At 40.6% G+C, this 13,064-nt stretch overlaps 1 protein-coding gene across 2 annotated transcripts in view; it reads left to right on the top strand.

Annotated features, from left to right (window-relative positions):
- Nucleotides 1–13,064, top strand: part of ADAMTSL1 (ADAMTS like 1) — a 495,660-nt gene that overhangs the window by 183,078 nt on the left and 299,518 nt on the right. For both annotated transcript variants that reach the window (XM_005889557.2, XM_070375945.1), the window contains exon 5: nt 4,021–4,147. In XM_005889557.2, the coding sequence (XP_005889619.2) occupies nt 4,021–4,147 (127 nt within the window). The remainder of the gene's footprint in view (nt 1–4,020; nt 4,148–13,064) is intronic.

Below are 13,064 nucleotides of genomic sequence, written 5' to 3' on the forward strand. Positions count from 1 at the left end.
CTTTAGTATTAGAGAGAGATTTTCGTGATTATCTACATTCTGGCTCCTTTAGAGATATCAAATCTCATTAAAAATTCTCCAGAGAAAATAAATCCTTTGAGAAACATGAAATTTATTTGAGTACACCTCCTGAGATACCTGAGAGTTTAAGTTCCCATTCCCGCTGATCTTCCACAGAGCTGAGTATCTTATAAAATTAAGGTTGTCTCTCTTCAACCCCAAACAAGAACACTAGGGTCAATGATCCTTTGATTACTACATAAATTAAGGTTGCCATATTTTCTCAAAGGATTCAACCCTACTAAGGCAATCATATACTGTAGTCTTCTGATATCTTTTGAGATATAACTGATATAATATTATATTAATTTTAGGCATACAAAATACAAAATATTTGTATATACCAATAAATGTTCACCACAATAAGTTAATATCCATCACCACACATAGTTATAAGTATTTTTTCTTATGATGAGAACTTTTAACATTGATTCTCTTAGAAGCTTTCAAATATATGATTATTCATTATAGTCATCGTACTGTACACTGCATCCCTATGACTTATTTATTTTATATCTAGAAGTTTGTACCTTTTGATCACCTTCACGCATTTCACCTAGCTCAACCTACACCACTGGCAACTACCAATCTAGTCTCCATATCTGTGAGTTGCTTCTTCATTTGTTTGTTTGTTTTTGGATTCCATGTGTACATGAGGTCATATGATCCTTGCCTTTCTCTGTCTGCCGTATTTAAGGTAATGCCCTCAAGGTCCATTCATATTTTTGCAAATAACAGATTTCCTTCTTTTCAGATAGATATCCATTCATCTGTCAACAGGCACTTAGATTAGTTTCATGTCTTGGCTGTTGTAAATAGTGCTGTGATGAAAAAAGGGATGCACATATCTTTTCAAGACAGCAATTTTGCTGCTTTTGGATAAATATCCAGAAGTGAAATTGCTGGTTCATGTGATAGAACTATTTTCAATTTTTTGAGGAACCTCCATACAGTTTTCCATAGGGGCTACAAGAATTTACATTCTCACCAGCAGTGCATGAGGGTTCCCTTTTCCTCACCAAGACTTATTTATTGTATTTTTGATAGCTATGAGATGATATCTCATTTTGCCCTTGCTATGCATTGCCCTGACGATGAATATTGTTGAGCATCGTTTCATGTGTCTTTTGCGCACCTAGATATCTTCTTTGGAAAACTGCCTATTCAGATCCTCCGTTCATTTTTTCATTTGCTTGTTTGGTTTGTTCTCTGTTGAGTTGCATGAGTTCTTTTATACTCTTGATATTAACCCTTTATCAGATACATGATTTACAGCTATTTTCTCCCAATGGGAGAAAATGGGTTACCTTTTCATTCTGTTAATTGCTTCCTTTGCTGTGCATAAAATTTTTAGTTTGATGTAGCCCCCCACCTTGTTTATTTTTGTTTCTGTTGTCTTTGCTTTAGGTGTCAAATCCAGTCTTTTTTTTTTTTTTTTGCTGACTTTGATTTTTGCATATTTTTCATTTAGCTAGTATGTAGGCATGACGAAAAGGTGCAGTAAGCCCTATGGCAACGCCTCCCCTTTGTCGAGGTAACTCTGACTCATTCAGTTCTCAGCTCAAAAGACTTTTCCTCAGGAAAATCTTCTCTAGCCTTTGTTTCTTTCTTGTTCTGTTTTTGTTTTTGCTGTGCTGTGGAGCTTGTAGGATCTTACTTCCCCAACCAGGATTGAATCCAGGTCCATGACCTTGAAACTGGACTGCCACTGGACTGCCAGAGAATTCCTACTCTGGCCTTTCTAAACAGATCAAGTTATCCATATTTTATGCTGTCATAGTATCCCATTATCTGTATCTTATAGATTTCATCATAATTATCATTCTGCATTTACATTCTGCATGTGTATGTTGATTTGCATAATATCTGCCTCCATCACTAGACTCTAAGTCCCATGAGGGTAGATCCATATGTCCTTGAACTCACCATTGGGTTTTGCTCCCAGCACAGTGCCTGGATCATAACAGAACTTCAATGACTATTGGCTGAATGGATGAATAATTTTTATATCTTTGTAAATAAGTTACTTCTGCACTCTGTTTCACACTGTGCTTGAAATATAAGAATCAAGGCAGAGTTGCTCCGCTCCTATGTGGGTTCATTTACAGATAAGAATTTTGAAACTAATTTCACTGCGGTTATAGGGAAGCACATCAAAGAAGTCTTAAGCCAGCACATGCTGGGCTCTACATGGACCCTGTGGACTGTAGCCCACCAGGCTCCTCCATCCATGGGATTCTCCAGGCAGGAATACTGGAATGGGTTGCCATTTCCTTCTCCAGGGGATCTTCCCGACCCAGGAATCGAACCCAGGTCTCCCATATTGCAGGCAGACGCTTTAACCTCTGAGCCACCAGGGAAGCCCCTACATGGATGAAGCTGGCATAAATTCTGAGATGGCCTCACTGTAGCTTCTGAACATATTGAGGCCAATTGCAGCTTGACCACAGTGAACACACCAAAGATGGAACCAACTCCTTCACTCCCCACTTAAGCACATTTTCCTGACATCTTTACATTTCTAAACTTATAGAATTACTGAAGGAGTTGTTGTTTTGTTATCTATTTTTAAAGATGTCTGCATGATTTTAGGGAAGAGGTACACGTAACTACATTTTTCAAATATAGCACATACACAACACAGTTTTACATAGTTGTACTTTTCAAGCCTTTGCCTAAACATGTGTTTGCAATTGTTAGTTGGAGGTACAAAAAAATAAAAATCAATCCTCAAAGAAAGTTCATGTTAACAACCAAACTTTGGAAAGACAGGATGGATTGTGGGGACATTGTGGAGATAAGCTCCTTCAAATGTCTCTACAGTTCTTATCTTATTTTGCCCATGACAGTAGCTGAAGTAGTTTAGGAGTATGATATTAGATTTCACTAGAACTGTCGAGATACAACTGCTGTAGTTTAGTTTGGATTTGAATTTTTTTTAACTTGAACATCGCAAAGAAAAGATTAAGGATACAAAAGAGTTTGCGCACATAAGTGATGAAGACTTGTGACTTTGTTAAGCCTGATTTGGACAAAGCACAAATGTTTTATTAGATGCGTTTAGAACTCGGCTGCTTGTTAGCTAAGTGACCTTGGTAAGATTCATGACCTCACCTATAAAACAGGGATACCTTACATGATTGTCTTGAGAATGAATGAGATGTGTGTCTTGTGCCTGATACAGGCCAGGGCCAGGCAACAGCAGGCACCCACTGGGGCTATCCCTGCTGTCCTTCGTGTCAACCCTCCTCTGCCACCACACGCACGCACGCCAGCCTTGTTTCTGTCGGCTGATTCTGTGCTTCTGTTTCTGTTTTCTTAGTTGAAGTGCTAGCTAGAAAAGGGAGTATGTTTAATTATCAGTTAGCAAACATTTATTGAAGTCTTGTAATTTGCCAAGCACTGTTCTAGTTGCTTGGAAAACATCAATGAAGCCAAGATACAGAACCCCACCCATGTGCATCTTACATCCTAAGGAACTTACAGACTAACACAGAGGTTATTCACAACATTTTTCCTGCTACAGTTATCCCACAGTTGTATTTTTTGTGATTTGGATGAAGCATATTTACTGAAAGTGGGAATTATTTTGGAATTGAAGTTCTATAATGTTAGTTCAGCGTCTTCCTCTCTCTCTCCTTCTCTTCTTCCTCCCACCCACCATCCTCCTCTCCCCTCCCTCCCTCCCTCCCTCCCTTTCCCCTCTGTCCCTCCCATCTTTCTTTCTCTTTGTATTTTTCAATATATTTGAGCTATGAAAATGTCTTTACCCATGCTACATTTTTTCCTTCTTAGCCTGGTTCAAATTCCAGTTTGGTTCCTGTCATCAGAATGGATCTTCATCTCATCTTTATCTTCATCTCAAGGATGAAGGAGGCTGACTGGATGATGAAGGGCCCCACCCTGCATCCCTGTAGCTGTAGGCACCGGGTTAAATTACACATCTCTCTTTTTTGTTAGATTGTTGGCTGCGATCACCAGCTGGGAAGCACCATCAAGGAGGATAACTGTGGAGTCTGCAACGGAGATGGGTCCACCTGCAGGCTGGTCCGCGGGCAGTATAAATCCCAGCTCACCGCAACCAAATGTAAGACACTCCAGAGATGGGGCCATCTCTGGGCCTTCTAATTTGTCACAGTCCCCTGGCTTAGCTCCCTACAGCAATTAGGGAAGGACATCTCCAACCAAATGAAGCCAAATATGAAAACCCTGTGGGAAGAGAGTTAGGTTCTTTCTTTGTGGATTAGTTTAGGTAAGACAAGTCAGGTCACCCGCTGCAATCCCACAGAGGAAACCTTTGCTTTAGAGGCACATTAGGAGGAAATTAGGCATAGATCTAGATATATTCAACAAGAAAGCATGAGCTTTGCTATCCAGCGTGAGGACAGGCTACATCCTGACCCCTCACTGATTCATAGTCTGGCAGAATAGCAGAGAGAGAGGGCAGATTAGAACAAATGCCCTCCTGCCACTGTGGAATCACATGGTCTTCACTGACAAAGTGACCTCGGATCAGTGCTGATCACACATTTCTCCAGAATGGATATTGGGCAGTGATTATGTGAAGCCAGTTATAGACTGTTGTGTCCCAATCTCTCTGTAGCAGCTGAATACTTGTGTGCCTGCTATACGTGTACGTGCCGGGAGCTTTACATGATCATCTCATTTAATCCTTATAACAACTTCGTAGCGAGGTACTGTTTATCCCCATGTTATGAATGAGATAACTGAGGCTTAGGCAGATTACGTGACTTGCTCAGAGTTCCACGGCTATGAAATATAAGAGCCAAAATGTCAGCCCAGAGTCTGATTCCAGAGCTTAGGCACTTATTTGTTCCTCTTGATTGTCCAAAATTCTGCTGTTCCCAGAGTGTTTGTAAAGCAGTTAGACGGATTAAGGTGCGGTACTTTAAGTGCCTGCCCAGCTGGGTCCTCCTAGGGTAGATGGTATATGTTCTCGAGATACCTGACCCAACAACAGACTCACCCAACAAGCTAGATCATTTTACCATACATGATCCTCTGTGACTCACTGTTCTAGGCACTGCAGCAGATAGAGATAGAAACAAAACAACCCTTGTACTCAGGACCGTGCACTTGTTAACATTTATTTATTTTTAATTGAAGGTTGACTGTTTTACTGTATTATGTTGGTTTCTACCAAACATCAACATGAATCAGCCACAGGTTTATCCATGTCCTCTCGTCCCTGAACATTCCTCCCATCTCCCTCCCCACCCCACCATTTCTAGAATAACTTGACTTTTCTTGGCATATTTTCTTGATTTTGCCATTGTCTGGAATCCTCCAACAGATCCTTAATGAGGACTTCTTTGTACATGTCTCCTGTGATTTGGGAAATGGGAATGAATTTCTTTACTGATTGTGGTTTTGTCCTCTTTACTTGTTGACTAGTTGGAGGAAAACACTTGATGTATGGGGGGTTTGTGGCTTTAAACTGCAAGGGACTTGTAGGTCTGGGAGAAAAAAAAGCACTGTTTGCTGCAGAACTATTCTGAGAAGACAGGAAAAGGCAGCTCGCCCAAAGGACTAGCCTCTGGGGAAGAAGAGGAGATGGGAAGAAAGACTAGGAACTTTTAAATGCATGAAACATCAGAGATGCCAGCTTAGGGAACTCTCCCCTTTCTAACACACCTCAGGCAGTGAAACATGTGATTCTGAAGAAAAAAAAGAAAAAAGACCTGAGCAGAGAGAATGATGAAGGGCAAAGTAAGTTAGACATTGATGTAGTGCGTTCAGGTGAGATTTATTTTTCCTGTGGTCATGTGTTGGTAGTTTCTTCTATAAGATGAAAAATTAAACAATTTGGAAGATGAAAACCAGAGAAGGATGGAGGCATAATTCTTTTGTAAATCTCTGAAGTCATGGTGGGATATTTGCTGAAAAAAAAATTACCTTTAAAAGGTACTTTGTGATTTTTTGAAGTATAGAATTTATTAAAACCCTGCAGTATTTCTTATTGAAGAATAAAAATAAAAGGTTACTTTGATAGAGCTCTTCAAGGAATACTAAAGAGTTGCTGCTGCTGCTAAGTTGCTTCAGTCGCATCCGACTCTGTGCGACCCCAAAGATGGCAGCCCACCAGGCTCCCCCGTCCCTGGGATTCTCCTGGCAAGAACACTGGAGCGGGTTGCCATTTCCTTCTCCAATGCATAAAAGTGAAAAGTGAAAGTGAAGTCGCTCAGTCCTGTCCGATTCTTTGCGACCCCATGGACTGCAGCCCACCAGGCTCCTCTGTCCATGGAATTCTCCAGGCAAGAGTACTGGAGTGGGGTTCCATTGCCTTCTCCGACTAAAGAGTTGAAGTCTTTCTAATTATTGGTGTTACATAATTGAATCAGTGTTTGTTATCTAAGAATCTAAGGACTTCCATTAGGCACAAAAAGAGATGACAGACATTCGTGCAGTGACTGCTGTAGGGCAACTTCCAGGGGCGTGTTTTCATGATGAGAATCCTCCCTTTATTCCCTCACATCCCTCTGCCTTCCTGTCCTCATAGAGAAGCCTGCACACCCTGCTCAGATAGATATTTCCTCTACCTTCCTGTTAAAGGGTGAGTGGGGCCCTTTGGAGCCTGAACCACTGGAACAAAGTTGGAGAAGCCCTGAAAGGATGAACTGCAGCCAATTGAGAGCCATAAGTCATCTCCAGGTCTGCAGATAGATACCTCAGTGAACAGTGCTCTATTCAAACCAACAGTGGGTAAATCACATAAGACACAAGCCGATGATGATCCATAACGACAAAAGGCGATTGATTCGTTTACCTTAGCACTGACGATGCCTCATGACAAATTGATTTATATCAATAAAGCCCAGCCTATGCATGCACCTCACCACAATCTATAGCAGATGCTGAACAAGCTGCCTCATTTATGTTTTCTCCACCCCCAGAAGAACCTTCCACCCTATATTTACAGACTGTGAGATGACCCACAGGCAGGGGAGATGAGACTGCTCTGCGGAGCCCAGAGTACCAGCCAGGTGAGCGGCTCTCCACCCGTGAGGCCTGGAGGAGTTCTGCCAGGTGTCTCCCTACGCTGTGCCAAAAGGCACTAAAAGCCAGCCACACAATCTTCTCAAACTCCTAATAGCCATATTCCCCACACTGAATTCATTTTATTCTGAACTCATATCCAGATTTTCCCCGTATGTTATCAAACCTCAGGGGAATAAAAAAAAAAACCAGGAGAGTGGAGAAAGACCATGGTGGAAAGTGCCAGAAGGAAAAGGAGAAGTAGGAGAAACTTATCAAGTGGCTGCCATTTGCTGATGAATGGAAAACAAACCATCTTTGTAATAAAAGACATTATTATTACCTAATACAAATGCAGAAAACAGATATAAGCTGGACCAAGGCAGTCTTGCCCTCCTTTTGAAGGAAAAGGCTGTCTACTGAGAGCCTTTAGCCTTTCCATTTTTCCAGGTCACTTTTTCCTACTTCTCCAACCCAATGAAAAAATTATCAAATTTAGCTTATATTAACTTACTTTTGATTTTTGAAATTAAAAACTCATTTTTTCTCAAATTTTTTGAACTTTTTATTTTGTATTGAAGTATAGCTGATTAACAATGTGATCGTTTCAGGTGGACATCAAAGGGACTCAGCCATACATATACATGTATTCATTCTCCCCAAAACTTTCTCCCATCCAGCCTACCATATAACATGGACCAGAGTTCCATGTGCTATATAGAACAACCTTGTTTGTTATCCATTTTAAACATAGCAGTGTGTACCTGTCCATCCCAATCAAAATATTACTTCTTGTACTATATTGTGTATTCTCCATGTATACTCAGAATACACTTAGATCCAGAACCAGCCTATTTGGTATCAGTCTGATGTCTCCAGTTTTGCAGACCTCTCAAATGTATCTGCATGTTTTGAAAATATCTCAGTATCTGAAAGTTCTCTCTCTATCTCCCTTGGGTGATGAGGGCTAGATAAACTAAATTATATCAAGATAAAATGAAGCTCCTAATGCTCAAACTTTCCCTCTCAGACTGTGCTTATGCTGATTTATAATGGCTATGAGTAAATATATTCTAGGGTTATCATGCTGGCTCAAAGATATTGAGATAAAGGATATTTATAATAAAAGACAGGCCTAATATTGTCAAGTAGAAAATACATATGAATTTTTTTAGAAAGAGCACAAAACGCTAAAGAAATTTCACTTTGTATCTGACTTCAGGCTATACTCACAAGCCACTTATTCATTCATTCAGCAGCAATTCACTCATTCATTTATTCAGCACCAAATAGTTCTTGGGTACCTGCTATGTGCTGAGGAGCTGTTATAGGTGCTGGAAGCACAGGAAAGAGCAAAACAGACCAAAGTCTATTTTTCTCATGGGGCTTACTTACTAGTGTTAGGGGCAGGCAAAGAGACTAAATGAATAAATTAATTAAATGTATATGTGTCATGTGGTGATACATAGAAAAAAGTAAAACAGAGAAGGAAAAAAAGTAGAACATAGAAAAGTCATAGAAAAAAGTGAAACAGAGTAGGAAAAGAACTAGAGATAGAGATGGACTGGCAGCCAAAGGTACTGAAGGGAATTGCAATTTTGAATAGATTAGTAAGAAAACATTCACTGATAAGATGGCATTTTGAGCAAGGATCTGAGGGAGATACAGATAGAGTATCATGCACAAGGCAGGGGGAAGAAAATTCCAGGCATAGAGAAAAGCATGTGCAAGGGTCCTGAGGTAGAGACGTTCTTGACATATTTCTTAATGTGCAGAGAAGCTGATGTAACTGAAGTAAAGAGAGTTTAAAGACTAGAGGAAAAGAAGGCAGGACAACTGTGAGGTGGGATAAAGAATGGTACAGATGTTGTAGGATTTTATAGGGACTTTGGCTCTTAACCTGAATAAGATGAGAAGTTACAGGAAGATTTTGAGCAGAGTAATGACTTCATTTGGTTTATGTTTTAAAGTATCACTCTATGTGCTCTGTTGAGAATAGACTATAGTGGGTCTAACTGTGGATATAATAAGAGCAGTCAAGAAGTCCAGCTGGGTATGAAGATGACATGGACCATGGTAGTATATCCCATGCTGGGTAAACTGCATTTCTTTGAGTCCAAGACACCATTGATTGAAAGATGTGCCATTATTTTATGCACCATTAAGGGGTGGGGGAGGAAGCCTCTGTTGAAATTAAGAAACTATGACACAATGCCTTATGACTTCTTAGGGAATTTTGTTGTTCAGTTGCTCAGACGGGTCCAGTTCTTTGCAATTCTATGGACTGCAGCTTGCCAGGCTTCCCTGTCCTTCACAGTCTCCCCGAGTTTGCTCAAACTCATGTCTATTGAGTCAGTGATGCCATCTAACCATCTCATCCTCTCTTGTCCCCTTCTCCTCCTGCCTTCAGTATTTCCCAGCATCAGGTTCTTCTCCAATGAGTCCACTCTTTGCATGAAATGGCCAAAGTATTGGAGCTTCACCTTCAACATCAGTCCTTTCAGTGAATATTCAGGGTTGATTTTCTTTAGGACTGACTAGTTTGATCTCCTTGCTGTCCACAGGACTCTCAAGAGTCTTCTCCAGTACCACAGCTTGAAAACATCAGTATTCTTTGGCACTCAGCCTTCTTTATGGCCCAACTCTCATATCCATGCATGACTACTGGAAAAACCACAGCTTTAACTAGACAGACCTTTGTCAGCAAAGTGATGTCTCTGCTTTTGAATACACTGTCTAGTTTTGTCATAGCTTTTCTTCCAAGGAGCAAGTGTCTTTTGATTTCATGGCTGCAGTCACCATCTACAGTGATTTTGGAGCCAAGAAAATAAAAGCCGTCACTGTTTCCATTTTTCCCCCAACTATTTGTCATAAAGTGATGGGACCAGATGCCATGATCTTATTTTTTTGAATGCTGAGTTTTAAGGCAGCTTTTTCACTCTCCTCTTTTACCTTCATCAAGAAATTCTTCATTTCCTCTTGGATTTCTGCCATAATAGTGGTATCGTCTGCATACTTGTGCTCTGCATTCTTGTCATCACTTGATATTTTCAGTATTTTTTAGTATTTTTTAGATATTTTCAGTATTTTTAGCCATTCTGATTGGTGTGTAGTGGTATCTCATCATTCTTTTGCATTATATATATATATATATATGGATTTGTATATATAAATAATGGCTTATGATTTTGAACATATTCTTCAGTTCAGTTCAGTTCAGTCCCTCAGTCGTGTCCAACTCTTCGCAACCCCATGAATCGCAGCACGCCAGGCCTCCCTGTCCATCACCAACTCCTGGAGTTCACTCAAACTCACATCCATCGAGTCAGCGATGCCATGCAGCCATCTCATCCTCTGTCGTCCCCTTCTCCTCTTGCCCCCAATCCCTCCCAGCATCAGAGTCTTTTCCAATGAGTCAACATTTCGAATGAGGTGGCCAAAGTACTGGAGTTTCAGCTTCAACATCATTCCCTCCAAAGAAATCCCAGGGCTGATCTCCTTCAGAATGGACTGGTTGGATCTCCTTGCAGTCCAAGGGACTCTCAAGAGTCTTCTCCAACCCACAGTTCAAAAGCATCAATTCTTCTGTGCTCAGCCTTCTTCACAGTCCAACTCTCACATCCATACATGACCACAGAAAAAACCATAGCCTTGACTAGATGGACCTTTGTTGACAAAGTAATATCTCTGCTTTTGAATATGCTATCCAGGTTGGTCATAACTTTCCTTCCAAGGAGTAAGTGTCTTTTAAGTTCGTGGCTGCAGTCACCATCTGCAGTGATTTTGGAGCCCCCAAAAATAAAGTCTGACACTGTTTCCACTGTTTCCCCATTTATTTCCCATGAAGTGATGGGACCGGATGCCATGATCTTTGTTCTCTGAATGTTGAGCTTTAAGCCAACTTTTTCACTCTCCTCTTTCACTTTCATCAAGAGGCTTTTTAGTTCCTCTTCACTTTCTGCCACAAGGGTGGTGTCATCTGCATATCTGAGGTTATTGATTATTCTCCCAGCAATCTTGATTCCAGCTTGTGTTTCTTCCAGCCCAGCGTTTCTCATGATGTATTCTGCATATAAGTTAAATAATCAGGGTGATAATATACAGCCTTGACGTACTCCTTTTCCTATTTGGAACCAGTCTGTTGTTCCATGTCCAGTTCTAACTGTTGCTTCCTGACCTGCATACAGATTTCTCAAGAGGCAGGTCAGGTGGTCTGATATTCCCATCTCTTTCAGAATTTTCCACAGTTTATTGTGATCCACACAGTCAAAGGCTTTGGCATAGTCAATAAAGCAGAAATACATGTTTTTCCGGAACTCTCTTGCTTTTTCCATGATCCGCAGATGTTGGCAATTTGATCTCTGGTTCCTCTGCCTTTTCTAAAACCAGCTTGAACATCAGGAAGTTCACGGTTCACGTATTGCTGAAGCCTGGCTTGGAGAATTTTGAGCATTACTTTACTAGAATGTGAGATGAGTGCAATTGTGTGGTAGTTTGAGCATTCTTTGGCATTCCCTTTCTTTGGGATTGGAATGAAAACTGACCTTTTCCAGTCCTGTGGCCACTGCTGAGTTTTCCAAATTCACTGGCCTATTGAGTGCAGCACTTTCATAGCATCACCTTTCAGGATTTGAAATAGCTCAACTGGAATTCCATCACCTCCACTAGCTTTGTTTGTAGTGATGCTTTCTAAGGCCCACTTGACTTCACATTCCAGGATGTCTGGCTCTAGGTCAGTGATCACACCATCGTGGCTATCTGGATCGTGAAGATCTTTTTTGTATAGTTCTTCTGTGTATTCTTTCCCCCTCTTCTTAATATCTTCTGCTTCTGTTAGGTCCATACCATTTCTGTCCTTTATCAAGCCCATCTTTGCGTGAAATGTTCCCTTGGTATCTCTAATTTTCTTGAAGAGATCTCTAGTCTTTCCCATTCTGTTGTTTTCCTCTATCTTTGCATTGATCACTGAGGAAGGCTTTCTTATCTCTTCTTGCTATTCTTTGGAACTCTGCATTCAAATGGAAATATATTTCCTTTTCTCCTTTGCTTTTTGCTTCTCTTCTTTTCACAGCTATTTGTAAGGCCTCCCCAGATAGCCATTTTGCTTTTTTGCATTTCTTTTCCATGGAGATGGTCTTGATCCCTGTCTCCTGTACAATGTCACAAACTTCTGTCCATAGTTCATCAGGCACTCTGTCTATCAGATCTAGGCCCTTAAATCTATTTCTCACTTCCACTGTATAATCATAAGGGATTTGATTTAGGTCATACCTGAATGGTCTAGTGGTTTTCCCTACTTTTTTCAATTTAAGTCTGAATTTGGTAATAAGGAGATCATGATCTGAGCCACAGTCAGCTCCTGGTCTTGTTTTTGCTGACTGTATAGAGCTTCTCCATCTTTGGCTGCAAAGAATATAATCAATCTGATTCTGGTGTTGACCATCTGGTGATGTCCATGTATAGAGTCTTCTCTTGTGTTGTTGGAAGAGGGTGTTTGTTATGACCAGTGCATTTTCTTGGCAAAACTCTATTAGTCTTTGCCCTGCTTCATTCTGTATTCCAAGGCCAAATTTGCCTGTTACTCCAGGTGTTTCTTGACTTCCTACTTTTGCATTCCAGTCCCCTATAATGAAAGGACATCTTTTTTGGGTGTTAGTTCTAAAAGGTCTTGTAGGTCTTCATAGAACCGTTCAACTTCAGCTTCTTCAGCATTACTGGTTGGGGCATAGACTAGGATTACTGTGATATTGAATGGTTTGCCTTGGAAACAAACTGAAATCATTCTGTCGTTTTTGAGATTGCATCCAAGTACTGCATTTCGGACTCTTTTGTTGACCATGATGGCTACTCCATTTCTTCTGAGGGATTCCTGCCCGCAGTAGTAGATATAATGGTCATCTGAGTTAAATTCACCCATTCCAGTCCACTTGAGTTCACTGATTCCTAGAATGTCCACATTCACTCTTGCCATCTCTTGTTTGACCATTTCCAATTTGCCTTGATTCATG

The sequence above is a fragment of the Bos mutus genome, chromosome 8 (genome assembly GCF_027580195.1).
Source record: "Bos mutus isolate GX-2022 chromosome 8, NWIPB_WYAK_1.1, whole genome shotgun sequence".
Lineage (NCBI taxonomy): Eukaryota > Metazoa > Chordata > Mammalia > Artiodactyla > Bovidae > Bos > Bos mutus.